At 36.0% G+C, this 21,349-nt stretch overlaps 1 protein-coding gene across 1 annotated transcript in view; it reads right to left on the bottom strand.

The window, feature by feature from the left end:
- The window catches only part of MRPL3 (mitochondrial ribosomal protein L3), a gene marked incomplete at its 5' end in the record, with an annotated part of 32,137 nt that overhangs the window by 4,221 nt on the left and 6,567 nt on the right, over positions 1 to 21,349 (bottom strand). The window contains 5 exons of the mRNA XM_082326729.1: positions 5,427 to 5,504; positions 6,546 to 6,623; positions 8,576 to 8,684; positions 17,416 to 17,476; positions 19,445 to 19,544. Of these exons, the coding sequence (XP_082182855.1) occupies positions 5,427 to 5,504; positions 6,546 to 6,623; positions 8,576 to 8,684; positions 17,416 to 17,476; positions 19,445 to 19,544 (426 nt within the window). The remainder of the gene's footprint in view (positions 1 to 5,426; positions 5,505 to 6,545; positions 6,624 to 8,575; positions 8,685 to 17,415; positions 17,477 to 19,444; positions 19,545 to 21,349) is intronic.

Raw genomic sequence — 21,349 nt, 5'->3', positions numbered from 1 at the left:
CCACAAGTAAAAAATCTTGGACATGACATCATTAAACTTTAAACAAGTATTTTTCTGCAGGTTTCCTACTAATATAAATCCAATGTGATCACAATGGATAGCACTGATCCCATTCAATATGTTAGTAAAAAAAATGAGGGGGGGGGGAGGAGAAGGAAAAAAAAAAAAAAAAGAGGGAGAAAAAAAAGGAGGAACCCCATGATACCAGAATAAGTTTTAATGCTCTGTTACTAAAATCCTGTGAATTTAGCTCTCACCCACAGAAGGAATTGGGCTGAGAGCCCAACTGATTATTACGATCCATAAAAGCATTCACTGTATAACTCGATATAACATAAATACTTGGCTTGCTTAACTACTATATTAATACAACTATATATTATAGCACACTACATTGCAGATAGTGTATGTAGTAGTGTATATATATTACAGTATGTTCTCTGTGAAGTTTTTTATTGAGAAAAATACTAGAGAAAGCTGAAATTGAAGCTGGGCAGGATTTTGTCACTAAATCTTTAAAACAGTCAAAGAATTTTGCAGACAATAAACTGCACATATGCATGCACCATATATTGACAGCATAACAGGTAGTATAAACATACAAATTTACAAATCTATCAGCACAAAATACTTAAGATGGTCTTAAATAGGCATCAAAACTTGACGCCTAAGTCACAACTCACATTTGCAGTTTAACAGGGCTTCGGGCTGTGTTAGCAACCACAGCAAAGAATGCAAGCTGTTTGCTAAACAGGAAAATGTGTTTAAATATACAGAATGTTAGAAATTATCTCCTCAGGTTATTATACATTAGCTAGCTCAGCTTCTATGCTATTTTTGAAGCTAGACAGAAAAATGAATTCAAAAACTATATCCATTGCTGACCAGGCTTATTTTGTCTTAAAAAACAAAAATGAAACAAAAAAAACCAAACAAAAAAACCCACAAAAACCCCCCACAAAATCCAAAAACCCTCCACGCAACTCTACGATGGGGCCCAAGGTGCGAAGTCAAGGCATGACACTATTCCTGCATGTCCTTAATTTGAGCTCAGCGCACCTAACTCTGGCATCGGCAGCTAGAAGCACAGACAGCAACATTGGCATATTGTCAGTGATACAAAATAAGTAGGATGCAAACTACTACAGACTTCTCTATGGGTTATATAGATTTGCCAGATTTTCTGCTTTCACCACAAGTGATATATTCAAAGTGATCAACATTGAAAGTCCTAAGAAAATCAGGTGCCTTAAAATTAGGACAAGTATAAAACATTATCAAATATAAACTATAACATCCTACATTATAATACACCATATTACAGTACCTGCTCCATTATAAAGCATCTATTTAAAAAGGGAATTAGTCTTGTGCTTCTTTCTTGAATGACAGAAGATATAACTTCTCGATAATATACTTGGGAGAGAAACTGAGAGTCATAAGCTTCCAAAAGAAAAAACTATTAGCTTTTTTTCTAGAGGATCAACACCACAGACAGTAACTCTAGGCCTTGTAATCTAAGACGACAGATGAAGAGAAACAGGTATTACCTGAGGGAGGCTATCTCGATAGGCAGAACAGAATAATTTACAGATGCTTACTCTGCGATGTTACTCTTCTAACAGAAAAATTCTATACATTCTAGCATAGTGCTAAAGTTTCTTAATTTTATTAGACCTTGCCATTGAGAAAGAAATCTATGCTAAAGCAAGCTTTTTTGATTAGCTTTCCAGTTGGCTAGAAACATTACTTATGTCAGTTATTTACCTGCATGCTTCAGCGTGCAATATCAAATGAAAACTGATTTCTAATTAAACCAGGAATCCATCAATCCTACTATTGTGCACTTTTTCTGCTGAAAATGAAACTTGAAAAATTTAAGTGCTTCATCTCAGTCTGGATACAGTGCTGATGCACTAAATTTCCAAAAATACATAACATACAAAATAAATATATGCTTCAAGGTGCACTGTGATTTTAATGGTTACCAAGCAACAGAGTGGGTACTGAACACCAATGCCTTACTCTTACAGACACACGCGAGAGGAAAGTATCATGTGATATTCCACTTTTTGAGCTCAAAGACAGATGGATCCACATCCCCTAGATATTAGTCCTACCTAATTATAGGCAGGTATTTAGTGGAATGAACAGTAATTATGAAGACTAATATCCCACAATTTCTCTCCCCAACTACAGATCCAAACAAACATACAACAACGTATAAGATGTCGAAGTCTATATGCAAACAAGAAAACACCCTGGAAGAAAGGCATAAGCCACAAGCTAAAAACACTACGGATGAGCGCAGCAAGATTAAATAGAGAAAAAAATGCAGAAATTAGAGAATACATACCAAATAGTATTGCTTTGCATGCTTTTTTAATTAAAGCTTTCTCTACTCTTCAGAGATGTATTTGAAAATATAAAGGAAGATTTTTTAATTAACACATGTAATTCCTATGGCTTATGGAAGAAAAAAACCAATGGATTCACCAGCTCAGAGAACTGGAATGAACTGTTACTGACTACATACTCCCTCCAAACACTGAATATGAGAGTGGAAACAATTTTTTAAAATCTATTTCCTAATAGTAGTAATACCTACTACTGTACCTTAATCTCAAAACAGGACTATTTGTTACTAAAAGCCATGAAAGTCTCAGTGTGGAGCACTTTGATCAAGATCTTTCAAATATTGCATTATGTTAATCAAAGAGCTCTAAGGGATGAAACGCCTCATTCTTCCCATGGATCCTCAGCCCTCATTTCTAATAATGGAATTAGCTGCAATTCTGAAATGTGTGTGCCAAAACACATACTTGAAGATACCCGGACTTCTAAATTGCAGGCAACTATGACTTGAAACATTTTTATACATAGGTAATTTGCAAATACAATTAATACTGATTCTACGTCTTGTAGACATCATGTACAAGACTCAGTGAAGCAGTTAAAAAAGTGCCTTCTACTGCTCAGTTAATAACAACAGATTAAGTTTACTTGAAAAAAAAACAAACCCAACCCATAATGGAACCATTTTAACTTTTGGTCTTAGGAAAGTCCCAGTCGTCGTCCATGGCAAGTGAACTGAACAGAAATCACCCCAGACATGGCAAGCACTTAAAATAGTATGCAGCAGACTGCCATGGCAGTCAAAGTCCATTACCCTCCTCACATCACAGATGTCAACATGGTTGTTTTACTGCACATGCTCAGATGGCTTGGCCCAGCAGTCTCCTGTTAACAAGGCTGTTGACTATGGCAGTACCGCTGCCTCAAGGGTCTTTTTAAAGCTAACAGCAGGACAGCTTTCAGAACAAAACCAGTAAATCCCAGGTGGTAAGAGGGATGCTTTCCAGCCTACGCAAGAGTAATGTCTGAATAAGGAAAAAGAGAAAGTGGAAGAAAAAGGTGGAAGTGACCCAATCATGAGAGAAAGCACGTAACACTTCCAAGTAGGTTCTTCTCCAAGTGGAAGTGTGCAGTGTCTGATTAGCAAGGGGACATCGATTTGTTTAAATGAAATCTTCACAGTGTACATAAGAATGTGTGGTATTAATGCACATAGCTTTGCTTTTAAAAACAGTTTGTATTACAGGTGTTTAATAAATATTTGTTTTCTTAGCTCACTTAAAACCAGAAATCAAAAAATGAATTTACTGAGTCTAGTTAGAATAAAAGTTATAAGTTGGTAGAAATAAGTACTGTGTTCAGGGTCTCAACTGCTTCATAAAATGTGTCCTTGCAGAGAAGACATCTGAGATGTGTACATGCAGTTGCCACTGAACCATGTAAGTGTGGATTTTAACAGCATGACTAGGACAACAAGATGCACAACCTTTTGCAACAATTAGCTCTTGCTTAAGAGCACTATTAAGATCAAAGAATAAAGTCTGGGCATCAAACGTTACTCATTTTTTCAGCTACATTATGTTGCTTGTATACATACAATTTAAAAATAACATCCTACAACAAATCCACACTTAATTAAACCTCAGACTAGCATATAGCAATCAAGTCCATGGCTCAGGATTAGAAAAAATACTTAGTTGAAGAAAAGGTCTTTCAGGCTGATATACGGATGAAAAGCCAGTCAAACTACAGTCTTAATTCTATGTCACTGATGTCATGCCCAGTAATTTTGCAGAAGTTATCCTGAAAACTACTTCTCCTGGACATCTGTTAACTGAGTTTCACTATCTTGGGAGAAAAACGCGTAATGCATTCTCCAGGCTTGTGCTGGACATTACAACCAAAGCAGTTTAGAGATACCTCACTCATTAAAAAAGGCCTTATTTCCAATGAGAGAAACACAACCACAAACTTCGTTTTTCTGTGTGTGTAAAACACCTATTTGAAAGCTAAGATTGCTTTGCTTAAAGGCCAGTAACTGTGGAGTTCTGCTCCACAACTAGGAAATACGTAACAGAAACTGGATGCCAATAGTAAAAATATGACAAGAACAAAATAAACTAGTTGAAAACACCTGAACTTTCTGAACTCTGTAACTTTTCAAAAACTGGATCATTTAAATCCCTACAATACTTATGAGGATTTTAAACTATATATCAGATATATAGGTATATGGACAAAATCTTTATAATAATTCATACTAAAGATGCTCGATACCCTGTAATCTATTAAATCAGAAAGGAATCAACTTCCTCCAAGTAATCTGTGCTTGCAGATGTATAGAATATACCTAAATAGAAAGAAAAGGCTATTTTGAAAATAATCCTTAAAAGTACTTTTCTTGCTTTGATGTGGATTATTTGCATTGTGAGAACACATATTACACTCCTCATTGTTTCAGTTTTTCATAGACAATCCCAAAAGAATCTCCATTAATTTGAAATTAATTCTGTATAACGCCACAGAAAATAACACTGACACATTTGTACTGATTGCGAAGGCAACTTGTATCATTATTGTGAAGTCCAGCTGTCTTCTCCTGTACCTCAACTGCTCCTTGGAAAGGTAACTGCTACTGTGTACGGGAATGCTTTGAATAACCTTTAAAGCAGTGCTTGCTGTGTATTTCTGTTCGTGAATACGGCCCTTAAATAATATCCTGGAAATCTCACCATCATGCTATTGACTCAGGTTAGCGTTACACGGGGATGGACCTAGCTCTGAGACACTTAGCGCAGTGTTACAGTGACGGTGTTGGTTTATCATAGGCTACATGGGTGCACAACCCCAGTGCAAAGCTAAGAATGAGCCATTTAGAGTAAGTGGTGACCTGCTGCCCCTATTATTCACTCTTTTACAGAACTGATCCTACTGCCCTTTAATTCAATAGTATAAGATGGACTCTGATGAAAAGAAGACTGCATTCAACCAACGTTTTTGCTTTTATAAGAAGAAAACTGGAGAGAGCTTAGGAGTCACTAATACCGGTAAGGTGAAACTAGCAAACATACCTTCACCAGACAATTTGTGTGACCTGGAACAGACCCATTTACATAAATAATGTCATGTTTTGTGTTGATCCTCCACACCTAGAAGACAGTAAAAAAAACAGACATTGAGCTCCTTTTAGAGACTACTCCCAGTTTTACAAACAGCAGCCCAGCAAAGCACAAACTGATTAACTGGAGGTGGTACTCCAGGGGAAAAAGAATGTTCTGCACACGCCTGAAGTTGCCACAAAATTCAGTCACACGCTACTCTGAGTGCACAGCTTTCTAACGCAGGAGTCTATTAAACAGTTTTAAAGGGCTTGTGGATCAGGCTATATTTGGTAAGGCAGCCCTTTGTTCAGCATCACACCAACCAAAGCTCCCAAGCCCCTTTCCCCTCTAACAGCAAAAGCTGTGGAAAAACATCACAGGTGACAAATTAAAACAAACATGCTCATGAAAATGTTACTGCAACCATTTGTTAATTTCTTAATTCTATGAGGTGCTCAACTGAACATGCACGTTTTCTGTTACAAAACATTAGTTTTAGTTAGCAGAGAGCAGCAGCACACTGTTTTGCAAACTAGAGGCTAACATGCTTTTTGTGCAAACTGCAGAGGTTGCCTTCAGAGACAGACAACAGTAGCTGTGTAGCTGTAATAGCCCAGGAACTGCTGCAGCTATGTACACATCAGAATCTAGACAGAAACTATAATCCCCTTTTTGCACATGAAAGTGAAGGACCATGATAAAATTAGGACTTCAGACAACTCAGACTTGGGTTGGGTTTGAACAAGCGGAATAGGCACGAAAACGTTAACTGAAGGTCACCAAAAGCCTGACTGTTTTCCCACTTCAAAGGCAGAAGCCAAGGGACACAGTGAAAAACACATCAAATGTGGAAGTATCACCTAAAATCCCGGGCCCCAGGGACTGCACATATGCAAAGGGAGTTCAGATAACTTATTTGTAACCCACAAGAAGACAGAAGCACACATTTGCTGCTCTTGCCTTTCCAGCTTGTTTACTTCAAGATGCACCTGTCTGGATTCTGACAGAAATGACAGACAGTTCTCCACCACACGGCTAAGTCCATTGCTTGGCAATGCATAAACACATTCTAGTACATTCAGAACTCACCTTTAACCCAAAAGATGTTCTATAGATGTTACCCATTTTACCAGGCATTTTCTTTCCACGATAAACTTTGGCAGCTTTCTAGATAAAAACAGGGTCAAAAAAATCACGCAACTGCAAGAGGTACATCTACAAACTCAAGAAAAGCAGGAAAGAAAATATGCTGGTATTTCCAATGTTGAAAATATCTAATATTGATTAGCATTTTAAATACCTCCTGCTGGAGGTTAGGTATGTTATCTGAAATACTTGACCTCAATCATAAAATTGGTATAAATACTGTTGTATCAACAAAGGGATTCTAGCTTTGCTTAAAATGTAATGTGTCTAGATTCAGAGCAAAATCTTCACTCACCTCGTATTTTCACTTAGTGAAAAGCAAGAAAAATTTTTTTCCTAAAACCCCTGTCAACACAAGACTCTCACCTACGCCACAGACCACAGCAACTGCCAAACTTACCTAAACTGCTTGTGGATGCTACCACAGAGCTCCAGAGCAGTCCTGCCCTGGAAGGCTGCCAAAATTAAGATATACTGTAGCTTCTCCCCTTGCCCTAATCCATGAGTTTTATACTGATGTAAACCAGATTTTTTTAAAGTATGTATTTTTGAAAACAGAATTTTTAATTACATTCCCTGCTACTGCTTAGTTTCTGTATCCCATTTTTGTTTGGCTGGGTATAACCTGGAGAACAAAGGTGGAAAAGAAAAGGCAAGAGTAAGTGCAATAATTTTGAGTTACAGTATTATCCAGGGATTGGTCTTAGTCTCCTGCACCACTTCTCTTCATTAATGATGTTTATTTTTTTTAAACTCATGTGAAAATCATGATTTCAGGAAATCAACTGCAATAAAGTGCTAGGGACATGATTCTGTACTAAACTATGCAGGATTACTAAAAACTGAGGTGGTCAACACTAGACTGGAAAATAAAAATCAAGGCATTGTCTTTCCCCTATTGCATTCTTTCACCTTGTTTCCTTTCATCATATCTATTTCCAATACTATTTCCCATTCTATGTACTTCATGAAATTACATGCAGTGTTACTGCTTAGGAAATTCCAACTTAAAGAAAAGTAGAGGGGTTATTTTGTAATGACAAATACCATCTGCTAAAACAAAGTGTTATATGTTCAAATATTTATGTTCTTCAGCCTTCAGAGAAAACAGTGCCAGGTGTAGAATTCATTTTCCAGTTGAAATGAAGGATTATAAATCAGTACTGTATGCTTTTACAGTCTCAATTACTCTAACTTTGTTGCCCGATGTCTTTTTGCTTTTACTATTCTCTTAAGCGTTATTAATTCTTTTTTAATTTTTATTTTAACTTCTCCAAGAAAATTACAGACAATTCGGGTTCAGTACTGTGACTCAGTTGGTCTTAATTCTGTATAACGAACCTTGTTTGCAAAAATCCCTCTTAGTTCAGCCTAAATGTTGTGCAGCCTTTACAGGGACAAAGTTTTAAATGCATCTGTTCCAAAGAGCTTTTAAAATAATATTGTTTATAGTTTGAAACTTAAAAATATTATTGTTTACCCTCCTTAAAAATGCTAGGCAGCCAACAAACTATTTTGGGAATGAAAGAGTTCATAAAGCAGCTACACATGCCAGGCAAGGCGATAAAAGCAACTAGGGCTCCAAAGAATAGTACAATATCTGCAGTACAAAACAATGAGTAAATCCTTTCCAACCTATAAATGCTGTGATAAAAGATTCTTAGAACTCTCTTTGAAGCATTAACGCTCTTTCTCTCAGCTATATTAAAAAATACCACAATTTGCTCAGTTAAAATGTGTTTGCTCACTTACTAGCAATATAGAATATTAAAAAATTGAGGCATAAGAGAACAGCTATCTGCATTGCTCATTATACAGGTTTCCCAACTTCCTTTGAAACAGCTGGGATTTTCTGCTACCACAGAGTAGATGGTAACAGCTAGCTATGGTGAAATTGTTCATTTTTAATAAGCAGTTCTAAAAATACTGAAGAATGTTTACATCAGGAAATAAGAAGAAATAAGAATCCTCACATTGGTAGATATTGCTCCAGGACGCCTGTGAGTTTTCGTCTGGCCGTGGCTAGCAGGCTGGCCTTTAAATCCCCACCTTTTCATGACACCTTGAAATCCTTTACCAATTCTGAAAAGAAAAATAAAGAAACAAACCTGGGTTAGTCAGACTTAAGATTTTTAGCAATAAACAATAATTTCAGTCAGGCTCATGATCTTTTCACCTTTAGCAAAGATCAGCAGAGAAAAAAATATTTTTTTTTATTTTTAAATCTGTATTTTATATCATAAACACACTCTAGGGCAATACTTAAATGTTGCTTTACAGAATAAGAAGCACTAGAAGAGAGTCAAATAGGTGAAAAGACTAACATAAAATGTTCCCTGCCGTGATGGTCCTCAATACATGGTACCATAATGAAGCTTTCATCGAGTGGACACTAGATCAAAAAAACCCAAACAACTGAACAAAACCCAACTGTATAATAGCACATACCAAAACGTAATGACAGACCCTAAGCATCAAGGGAGGGAAGAGATGGATGCTTAGACTAGCATAAAAATAAGCCGAGGAACATTTCTTCTCCAAGCTACAATAGACTCATCTCTTGAAAACAGTTTTATGTGTAGTAAAAACATTTAACTCTTTTGATCTGTACTCATCAGACAAATAAGTTCTAAAACAGAATAACAAATAAAACGCATCATCAGTGTCCATGCCTTAACCTTTGAGGCACATGATAGTATTACTGGCTTTGGAGGTCTCTGTTTACTGCAGGGACAGACTGAATAGGAAAAATTGCCTCACCACTGCACAAAAGTAAAGCCGATTAAAGCGTGTGCTTAAACCAGCGTTGTCGGTTTCCAAAAGGAAAAGTCTGTCCACAGGGTTTATGGCTGCACTGATTATTTCATTAATACAACAGATGATCCTTTTCCTCCAATTTACAGAAATCTTTTCTCTACTAACGCACTTTGCAATGTCATGGTCCTATCAGTTCGAGTATTAGAACCTTCTGGCCAAACACATGAAAATAAAACCGGGTATGAGCATGCATACAGCACGTTGTATATATGGACTACATTTTGCTGACTCCCCTGATCAGAAAAGCACTACCATTAAAAACTAGAGAAAATATACAGATAATGCAGAAAACACCAACATTCACAAAAACTGGATTCCTTCCTCTTCCGCTTGAATAATCCTCTGATTGCTGGCCTAGTTGCCTAGAGCAAGTCAAACTACAGTCAAAACCAGCCACAAATGGAAAGACTCTCTAAAGCCATAGAACCATAAGAAAACAAGACTTGTGCAACCACAGTATCCGACTCTTGGTTTTCCCCTTCCCTGCTTGGAACCTAGTGGTCAATTCCAGTTAAATTTGGCACCCAAGACAGACGTGTAATTGTATGAAATCAAAATTATTGGTTAGAAAGTCCTGCATTTTTTTTGTCGCTTTTCTACAACTAACTAAGGAAATGCTAGCACTTGATTCAAGTAGTGTTCTGTTCCTTTGGCTTGCCAGCTGGCCAGTCCTGCAAGTGCTTGCCACCAGCAAGAGAGTCTTTCCAGGCCAGCAGACAGTGGTGCAACATGGGCCTATGGAGAGGGTCAGGGCCACAAGAGGAAGCTGAAGGCACCTGCGGGAGGGGAGGACCAGGGTTACCTGGGATCAGGAACACAAGACAAATCTAAAGGATGCAAGGCTTTGTTACACCAGTTTCACATGAATCAGCTTATTTTGGAAGCTTGCAGTAATGAACAGCAATAGTTGTAAAAAAACAGTTTGAAAAATACTCACACTTTAAGAGAGGTTCAAAATTAGTCTTTTTGCATGTCTGCAGATTGCGAGGGGACCGGTAACTTTGAAATACAGCGCAGAAACTAAGCTATAGGAAAACTCGTATCTGTTCTGCCAAAATGCTATTTTTTTCTTTGAAACTATCTATTATTGGCCATGTTTTCCAAGTAGTCTGCTTCTGGCATCTCTAGCTGGAAGATGGAATTAACAAAACTCTCCAAAACCCACTGCAAGTGGGTTGCATAACAACAGCTGTGCAGCTACCAGAGCGAGCAGACTGGGGGCATGATTAATTCTTTAGCTGCAGCAATGTACTTGCCATTCAGGGAAAACCATACAACCACCAAAAGCTACGATTTCAAAAGAAAACAGTACTGTCAATTTCAATCAAGAAGCATAAATCCCTGATGTCGTGAAACTACTTCAATATTTCATTCAGATTGTTCATTTTTAGACATGAATAATTTAGAATACTGTAAATTGTACTTTTTAATAAAATACAAAAATATAAGAAATAGTTCATACTTGTAAGAGACACATTTTGAACAAAATGTCTACTTCATCAAATGCTATAAGATATCTTCAAAAAAGAAGCAAGATATCACAAGATAGAGTTGCTAGTATTCAATGATTTATGCAATAGACTACACTTATCTACTATGTGGTTTTTCGAACGACACACGTATTTTCCATGAACAAAGACCCAGACTTTACAATACTGATGTCTTAGGAAATTTACTGAAAGTGTGGCCAGACTAAAAAAGAGCACTCTGGTAAACCTGAAAGTTCTCATGCATCTGTTGATCTGGAATATGAAAACAAATCTCCAACATCTGAAATATTCTGGCCAAAGTCAAGGAAAGATATCTCAATACTGAAATTAGAATATTTCATAATGTATAATGCTTTACTACCTACCAAGGTTCTTTCATCATAGTAGTTCAATAATTTTTTAGAAGAGTTTCATTTTTGATTTGTGAAAAACTGACTGAAGGTCTCTGAACTACCTACAAAATACACTTTATCTTACGACTTTCTGAACATTAATTTTCTATTCAACATGACACAGTCACCATCATGACTGAAAATAAAATGAAGTTTTTATTAATTAAATAAGAAGAAGCTATAGTTTTATTTCATTTTGGAGTTTTTGATTTTTTTAAGAGAATAAACAACGTATAGTGTTTTTTAAATTCGTCAAGATGAAAAACAATTACACAGTGTATATTTCTTCCTAGACTCATGCTCTATCTGAAATAAAGCTGGAACCAGAATAAAAACTACAGGATGATGTATATCAAACATAAAGTTTAAATTAAGGTAAGGAACTACTAACATCTGTTTAAATCAAATTTAGAAAGGAGGACTGTTCAACTAGGCACTTAGTAGCTCAGCCAATATACCTCAATCATTCTAGAAGAATAGTGTTTTTCCAACCTAAGTCCACCTTGATGCAACTGTGATCTGTTCTCAGACAAGTGGTAGATTTCTCTACTATATGCAAAAAATAAATATTATGAATAAATTTTCCATGACTCAAAATTTATCTTTATTTCTAATGCAAAGGTTTTATATTCTTCCAATGGTATGAAATGCAAAGTGCTTTTGAAACAAATATTCATCTTATATAAACAAGGAAGAGAACTTAAGATGCAGGCTGTTTAAGAAATACTGTGTAAAATCAGAGGATTTATACAGTTCACTTTTCTTAAACTTTTTTAATTCTGCCAAAAAAATAACAAATATTTATAAGAATATACTCTTGTTGACTTCTGAAAAGATGCCAGGTGTCAGCTATTAATATCACTTATTAATTTCAAATTGTCTAATTGCCCTCTTTGCCCTTCTTAAAAATTACTAGGTGTGAATGCATTCAGCAAGTATCGCCAATAAAATACAAGAAAAATAATTATTGAAACTAAACCTAAAACAGTATTTTGCGAAAGTGAATGAAACAGAAAAATCCTCCAAAAGAATACTGGATCTTTTATTACTTAAAAAGTCTCGTGAGTTCGTTTCCGACAAATACTTCATAACATTAAATTAGTGTGAGCTAGCCAAATCAAAAGATTAAAACATATAGTTATCACATATGCAATACATACTATTTTATGTATACTATATATTTAGATACTATTTTTTGTATAGTATATACACTAGTCTATGTAATTTCACATTAGCCAAGATACGCATAAAAGATACCAGCCAAACATGTACCTGTCCTGGAGTTACTTTTCTTATGATGATCTGCATCACAATTTCATTTAAGAATGCATCAGAAGAATCCCTGATTTCCCCCCTAAAAGTCCTAGCTACTGACATCCCGCTACATCTTGTTCATTAAAAACTGTGAAATCTTTAAAAAGAAACACAATACAATTCTAATTTAGAACAAACTCAAACATGCCTAAGAAGAGGTACAACTCCCAGAATCTCTTAATAATAGGCATAGTACCAACAACTTCAGATATTTTCAGAAAACATCAAGGTTTGTCAAAGTGGTATCTTAATCTAGAACCATATATTAATTAAACAGAATTAATACCTAGATTCCACTCTGAAAGGATCAAGTTATGTGTGCAGCATCTGAGATACGATAATCAAGAACCTACACTGAAGTAGAACATTTGTCATCCTACTTACACTGTTGCAATTCCTTGCTAAGACATCTTCTACCTGCTCTCTTGGCTTGAATTGAGCACTATATATTTTTGTTCTGACAACAGTAGCATTAAACGCCATATCCGAACAAAAAAAACCATGCACGAGACCTATCTTTATTAGACTTGATATGTATAATGCCACTGTTCTTCAATATATGGAATTTAGTCATTTACTTAGCTTCACTGAAGCATGATTAACTGAGTCCCAGAAAGGAATCACAGCAGCAATGATGATAGGCAAAACTAAGACACACAAATGCTAAATGAAAGGAAAATTATCTTTCTGTAGAATTAAAACCAAGAATTTAATTACACACAGTTTTCTAGTCTCACCTGCAGGAAAGCAGCTGTTCAGGTCAACCACCTAATTTTGTACAAAACCTCATTTTCCAGGTTTGATACAAGGAAAATGCCAGTACATAATGAGCCGACTTTCATTTAGAAAGCTACTGGAATAAAGCACTCTAATTAAGCAACAATTTAGTTTGCTGCTAATTCTTCAAACTTAGCTAATTTAAAAGACAATTATTTAGATGCTGTAGAGGAAAAGGATTCCAACTACTTAGTCAAATAATTTCAGATGATTGTAGAGCATGCTTTACTTTCAGGCTCAGATTACAGTTAACCTAGCAAAGCTTAAATAAACCACTAAACACATCAGAATCACCACTTAATTCTGACACATTTCAAACAAAACTACTGTTGGCTTTTTCTTTGGAGTGGCAAAATTTCTGATGTTCCAAAGGTTTCCTGAAACGTTCATGAAGCAGGTCGTGAAGTGGCTGAAAAAGGAGGTATAATACAACTCCATCAACGTACAGCACTGGTAAGGCATGGTCCCACCTCTCCCCATCCCCATGTCTTGGTCGTCTTTGTACGAGTGCAGAAGCTCACTCAGCTACTCAGCAAGCTGGGGCATGCAACTGATCCAGCTGAAAACTAACCCAGGGAAGAATACAGGTATCTCACACTGGTCTTTTCCTCCATGTAACTCAGGATGCCAGTACCAGTGATAGAAGGTTGATGGGAGCTCCGTGGGAGTGAGCACCACCTCCCCTTTGGGCAGCAGCCTCTACTACACCAGCTTACAGAGGTGACAGAAGTGCAGCCTGCGAGAGAAGTGTTTCTGGATGGTGTGATGTATTTTAGCCCAAAGCATATTAGGGCTAAAACAAACCATCAGACCACAGGATTTCTGAAGTTCACCGCTGTCCCAAAAAGGGCACTAAGCCTTTACACATTCTTGAAACATACCTCTGAAACACCAAGGAAAAGTCTTGTCATTAAAGACAGCTATAAAACTTAAGGATTGAGCTTTTAAATTGCTGAAAATAAGTACTAAGGAAAATATTCAGCACTAAAGACGACTGACAGCATGCAGACGCACTGCCTACTGCCAGTGCTCTAAAATCTACTCACACTGTGCTGAACAAATTATGAGACTTCAAATAAAAACAAACTGCACACATCTTTAACTGAACCTTCTCATTTCTGTGAAAGTGTTTTTCTTCACAGGGGTATAAATGAATCAAAACATTTCAAAAGACTTCGACAAAAACATTTGCAAGGAAAGTTTAAAAGCAGACAGTCATAAAAATCCACTCTACACTGGTAACCAAATCAAGATGCTAACCAAGACTTCTGAAATGTAGTGCAAGTAGTTTATTCAAGCTACAATAACTAAGAAAAGCTTGCTCATTTTTAAGGAGCATAGTTTAGATTTATGTCTTGGCAGAAGGAAGCATACAAAAGGGTATCTTGCTCATCTGAATCATTAAGATTTGGTAAAAAATTAAAATAGCCTTTATGTTCCACTATATTATCTCCTCATTGAGGTGACACTAGTTTTCTTTCTTTCCTTTTTAAAGGAATAATTAGAATTAATCATGCTATTAACAACAGGACTGCTATTTTCATCTATATGATTTCCAACACTGCACACTTCAGTGTTTCCTCCAGTAAAACAAAATTACTGACAATCTTAAAAACGTGAAGCACATGTTCATGTAAAAATATTTCTAAAAACTTTACCAGCAGTGATAGCAAGTTTTCAGGAATTACTGTCTTTTAAGTCCATAATGGTTTGAATCAGGAAGACAGAAGTTGTGGGAGGAAGGAGAGGAAGCCAAACTGTGCTCCCTACTGTAACCCAGCATTATATCCTCAAGCACCTTTTCAAAATGCCCCTATAGCTTAGGATCTTTTTTTAGGATCAGTTCTGGAAACGGGACTTTAGAGAGTAATGTACAAAGGCTCATTTCAGCCTGTGGACCAAACCTCCCCAGGCTCCCTCTCTGTTCAGCAGGGAGAAGCCGGCTCGTCTTGAGGGGGGTTCAGAACCCAAGTCGGACATGAAGCACGTTCTCATTTTTCCCTCACAGCGCAGCCCACATGCTATAGCTCAAAGCTATAATCATTCCCAAGACAACTTTTTTTGCCCTTCACTGAAGCATTTCTTGGTTATTTTTGTGACATTGTGAGATCTGTACTTATGGGTACAGTAACTAAGAATGATGGATACAGTATTCTGAAAAATAATGAAAAACCAAACCCCACCCAAATATGAGACTAAGCAACACTGGATGAAATTGCATGGAATAAAGTAAAAGACCCAAAGAAAAACTGAAATGTAGTAAAATAATTTAATCCGTGTCCAAGAGTTAAGGGAATATGATAAACGCAGCATTCCAGAAAAGTGGAAATTAAGAAGAAAGAAACATTAAAAGTAGAAATCAGAATGCAAGTAAGTCACAGAAAAAGGTTAACCCCTCCCTCCCCTGGATACGGAAAGACTAGAATGATTTGAGAATCAGATTGACAGAAAACCCATAATAAAAAAACCAAAAATCTGATATTTCTCTTTAGCTGAAGAATTTTTTCTTCACCTCTATAGTAGGATTACATGTAATATGCTACCAAAATCAGCAGTACAAACAAAAAGCTAATTTCTGAAATGGAATCATACAAATATCTGGAGAAAACAGATTAGAAATACTGAATTAAAAGATAGGATGGATTCACTGAACACGACTAAGAACCCAGTCTATTTTTAGCTTGCTAGTATTTTCAAACACATATAGCAAGATACAAATCAATACCCTGTGGCTGCTTACCAGTATATTTTACACTGCAAAAAAATCCCTTTCCTAGTTCTTGAAATAATTCTAGAAAAACAAAGCTTTTCTGCATTAAGAAAGCATGACAATCTACATGGAATGACTGTGTTCCTAATGACGCTGTGCTTTGCAAACAAGCTATTGTCTCTTACAGGCTGTTCCCTGAATGCAATTCAGAAGCAGAATGAATAATATACCAGACCTAAGTATTACATAAGGAAGCTTGACATAGAAAAATACTAATTCCAGTCAACTCCTTGACCTCCTTTTCTAAATAGGGTGCCTTCACAGGTGTAGCTATATCAGAACCGACTACTTGGCTGTACTGATACAGTTGGTTTCCCCATATATACAAAGCCTTGTGAATAATGTTAGACATTTATAAGTGTTACACATATGTGAGACAATTACAATGGATGATATTTCAACAAGGCCAGTGGGTATTATCTCCATTACACAAAAAACAGAACATCAAATGGAAAACACTATCTTTGTATCACAACACAACAAAAATACACTTCACTGAAATACAGAGATAGTTCTCAGTCCTCTTGGGCAACGGAAATCATGGACGTAATAGAAGAGGCATGACTAGTCTTTGCCGCAAGGTGCCAGTTTTTTTTGACACCCTTTACCACTTGAGCTCTAATTTGGCATTCACAGCGGTCTGAGAGGAAATCATTCCTCCCACGTAAAAGTAAAAGATCATTAGCCACTGCTGGCAAGGAGATGAGCTGGAATATGAGAGAAAACAAGAAAGGGAATTTGACAGCTCTGTTGTCCTGCTAAAGGTATTCAATATCTTTTTGCCTTTCTTTTGGTCCACGTGATACATCTCTTTTCGCATCTCTTCACCAAATCAAAATTACGCAGTCTTTCTGGGAACTGATGCCTTCCAGCATTTATTCCCCACTTCTACATACCACAGATGCTGCATTATAGACCTCTTCACCCATGCTAAGCTTGAGCACCTCTTTCTCAAGCTCTTTGTCAAGCCCTTCCATGCTAATCATATATGTGCAACAGACAACACATGCAGAACCATAGCCCTAATAGTATTATTTACCTACCATGTTCAAAATCAAAAATAAGCCTCAGCAAAGAAAAACAATTTGAATTTTTTTACCCAATGGCTGAATGGACTTCTATTTTCTGCTGCTACCCTTGCAATTGTATTTCAGCTTTTGTGAGCCATGAGTTCCAACCAAAGTAGAGGGAGAAAAAAAAATTCAAGTCTATTTGAAAGATGAACTCTACGTATTAAATCATTAGGAACCTACGTTTTCGCAGTAACATCCACGAACTGCCCTGGGCGGAAGTGAGCAGCATACAAAGGAGTACCTTCAAAAGAAGAGGAGAGATCATGTTCAACAAAGTGCTGCAATCCTCGAACCGCTCTCCAGTCATTATCATCCAGGGTAGATTACAGTCACAGGAAAGGAAACAAAGTTTTGTTTTTATTCACCTATCATTTGTTCTTCTTGATAAACCTCACTGACTAGAATAGATGCTTTGTAGTTACTACTTAAGCACATTTCTCAGCTCCTAGCCCAATTTCAGATGAGTAGGAAGGAAGAGTTGGGGCTTTACTCAGACATGTTGCACTTCAGACACCAAAAGAGACAAAGCCCAAAATGCTTAATTAGTTAAGACTCACAATAAACAAACTTTGCAAGAAAACAGAACATGCTCCACTTACAACTACTACCACTTTACAAGGTGGAGGCTTTTTTTTTTTAAAACAAACACAAAACAAAACCAAAACCCAAAACACTTCCTATAAAAAATGGGGTTAAGAATAAAAAAAAAAGTTTTGCAATGCTTCCTCTTTGTTAAGACACAGTGTTTCCAAACTAAAGACTGTGGCAGAAGTACAGCTTCATCCACTAGGGAATTACCTATACACTTGCCTTTAGTAGAAGTAGTGCTACTGTCAGTCAGTGACATCACTTACCTGACTGCAATTACACTCATTCCCCTAAGTGCTTGTAGTATGGAAGTTTTAATTTTAATTAAAGATTTATTTTGTCTTCAGCAATTTTTTTTCATCCAAGTGCAATATTCTTTTATTAGCAGCTTAAAAAAAACCAAACAAACCAGAATTGATAACTGAGTTCATTATAAATGAACTTTAATCTCAAGATCCATGCAGCTGCATCTTTAACAGAATTTCCAGCCTGTTTTAAGTCAATTAAAAAAAATGAAATTTTAATTGCTTCACGTCCACACCCATTTCCATGCTGTTTTAAAATCTGTATGAACGCAAACTGAAATGATGTAAACCTCTCCTAAGTCTCAAACACAAAAATCTTCATATTATTTCATGCTATATGATCCATACATACCTGGGATAAGATGCCTGTCAAGTGACAGAAAATCCTGTACATGAAGGATGTTATGTACAAAATACACAATGTGTATTGTACGTAATACACAAAATACACAAGTGTATTGTACAGTGTATGTACAATACACTGCAAAATCAGTTTATTGAAAACTTGCAATTCTGCTTTGTCTCAAGCTTTTGCTTCCATTTATCAGTCCAGACTTCCTCGTCATGTCAGATTTGATTTTTATCAGTTACAACATTGTCTTAAAAAGGTCTTGCAAAAACCTTCTCCAATGGCAAATAAAGATGTAATACATTAGAATTTCTCACCCTACATAAATACATGTAACTGTCAAAAAGCACAAAATGAAAGTGACTTAAATACACTAGCTAATAAAACCTTAAAAACATAAAACGTTTCATTACATCTCCAAACTTCTAATAGAGATTTTTAGTGAGAAAGTTGATTATAATGTGTTTTAATGTGCTTTACTTTGCAAGCTGCCAGAAAAAAACACCATATATGACAGCCATCAGTCCTACTTCTGAATGCAGCAAGAAGAAACAAACCTCAAACCGCTATTTTAGGCTCCCGAGAAACATTGCCACAAAACTCTCGGTGCCCCTCTCATAAGGATAATCAGACAACTTCCTGTAAATGCATTCATATTTATTCCCAACAAGTGAGTCAAGGTTATAGACATTTATTTCTTAACTCAATGGTCATATTAGCTAGTTTGGATCAGACTTATTTTCTAATCAATGAAAACATAATATCCAGGAAAAAGGAAAAATCCTACTTCTCATCACCTAGAAAGTATAGCCCGTTTTCTCTAAGAAAAAAGTTTGTTTGTGCGCAATGACAAAGAAATAAGAATTCAGCAATTTCTATACAAAACACGTCATAACTTAGTTTAGGTCTACAAGCAGCAGACGTTAAATGATTACACAGATAATATTCAGTAGCTTAAAAAGATTACCTGGTTTAATTATGGCATCATCTGTTACATTAAATGTTGTAACTTTCTGTTTCCGTGGTACTCCAGCTTCTTTAAAAATTTCCATTGCAGACTCTGATTTCTGTAACAAAGAGCAGCCATAAAAAAGAAGTGATCTTAAAATACCCAAGGATCAATCTAGCACAGAAAGTGATTACAAACTGTCAACACCACTCAGAAAAACAGATATACCATACTACATTTTTATCTTGAGACTAGCATTTTAACTCTCTATAAAATTAATTTAAAACTCCTGTGTCTGCATTTTATTTTCTGTCAACTACTTACCCTACAGCTACATCATATTAACAAGAGATACGTGAAGATTTCTAAGACCAGAAAAGGGAAACCGATCATTTAGAATGTACATAAAATATGTTACTGCTTTTTCATGGCTTTCAAAGAGTTTTGTAGTAATTTAAAAGCATTTTCTTTTTTTCAAAGCTTCTAATGACTTAGTTCCACACCACCATAAATATAATTTATTTGATTTAACTAACAAAACCATAGAAAAAAGCCCGATCTTGCAGAAACTTCTAGAAATGCTTAATTTCCCTCAGAAGAGAATCTAGAGTCTCTGGACAAAAAAGAAAAATGAACAAGTTTATGATTCGTGTATTTTTAAGATTACCAAGTACACTCAGTGTCAAACCGCTGCTGACTTATCAAAGAAGGGCTCTTCTTTTTAGAGGAGTCTGACAAAGTTAAAAGTACTTAAAATTGTTCTCAGCTGTTTTAAATAAGACAACTCACAGAATGGCTGACCACTGAGATGATACCAAGCAATGGAAAACAGTGATGCAGGAAAACTGTGGCCATACAAAAAAAGCAATGCAGCTCATTCTTCTTCAAATGAATTCTCCTGGAAAGCAATTTAAGCATCTGACAATACTGTCACACTTGGACAGTCACATCTCTGAGGTTCACTTCTCAAAAGCTCTATGCAGTTCTCTCTCTCAAAAATAATTGCGTGTATTTTAAGACAAAATAATGTAAGTAACTTTAAAATTGTTACTTAAGTTTATTTTGAAAATCTGCATGTTGCCCTTCCTTTTGTTTTTAAAAATCTGTTAAAAAGTGTTACGAGAACAGAGGAAGTTTTGTGAAGAATGAAGGAGCAAGATGATGAGGAACTCAGACACAAACCAGAAATTTTAACTTTATGAATCTGTCCTTATTTGAGGAGAAAGTCTGGATACAGAGTCTTTGAGAGTTATAAGGTTTTTTTTGAGTGATTTGTTCACTTGAGTTCATAGTACAAAACACTTCAAATACCTTAAAAAAAAAAGAGGTTATCAACTAAATACAAAATCTACCTTAAGACCACAAAAATTTGAGGCATCAATGGAGGACAACTGTATTAAACTGTAGTACCATATGTAAGAATTAAAAAGAAAGAAATCCTCTTTCTACTAAATCCCTGCATATCAATCCTTTATTTCCACTGTTATATAAAACTGCTGCCTCGGATGACTGCAAGGGGAGCTCTGTGCTCAGCATGGGTACCTGGAAAGAGCTACCACAACTGAAGAAAAGCATAGTGAAGTCAAAGGGTAAAAATCGCTTACATCTCGAGTCCTACCTACTATAGCCTTGCACTGTTCTATTTCAACAAGCTTTCTTCAAACAGTCAAGTCAGAGAGATGTATTTCTACAAATAAAACATTGCAGTCTTTACAAAGCCTTCCTAAAAAGCAATACTGAAGAGAAGAACATTCAGTGAATTCTCAGATGTTCTTATTTTTAAAAAGACCCACAATATCTTCCAGTATTATAGGAAAATGATTGATATGCCCTCACTTAAAGGAAGCATATAAAATATTTTTGACAAAAAATTGTTAGAACACTGACAGAATTGTACTTTTGAGAATAACTTTCCATTAAAAA

The sequence above is a fragment of the Platalea leucorodia genome (genome assembly GCF_965183815.1).
Source record: "Platalea leucorodia genome assembly, chromosome: 1".
NCBI classification, from domain to species: Eukaryota; Metazoa; Chordata; class Aves; order Pelecaniformes; family Threskiornithidae; genus Platalea; species Platalea leucorodia.
This window is presented reverse-complemented; position numbering and strand designations above follow the sequence as displayed.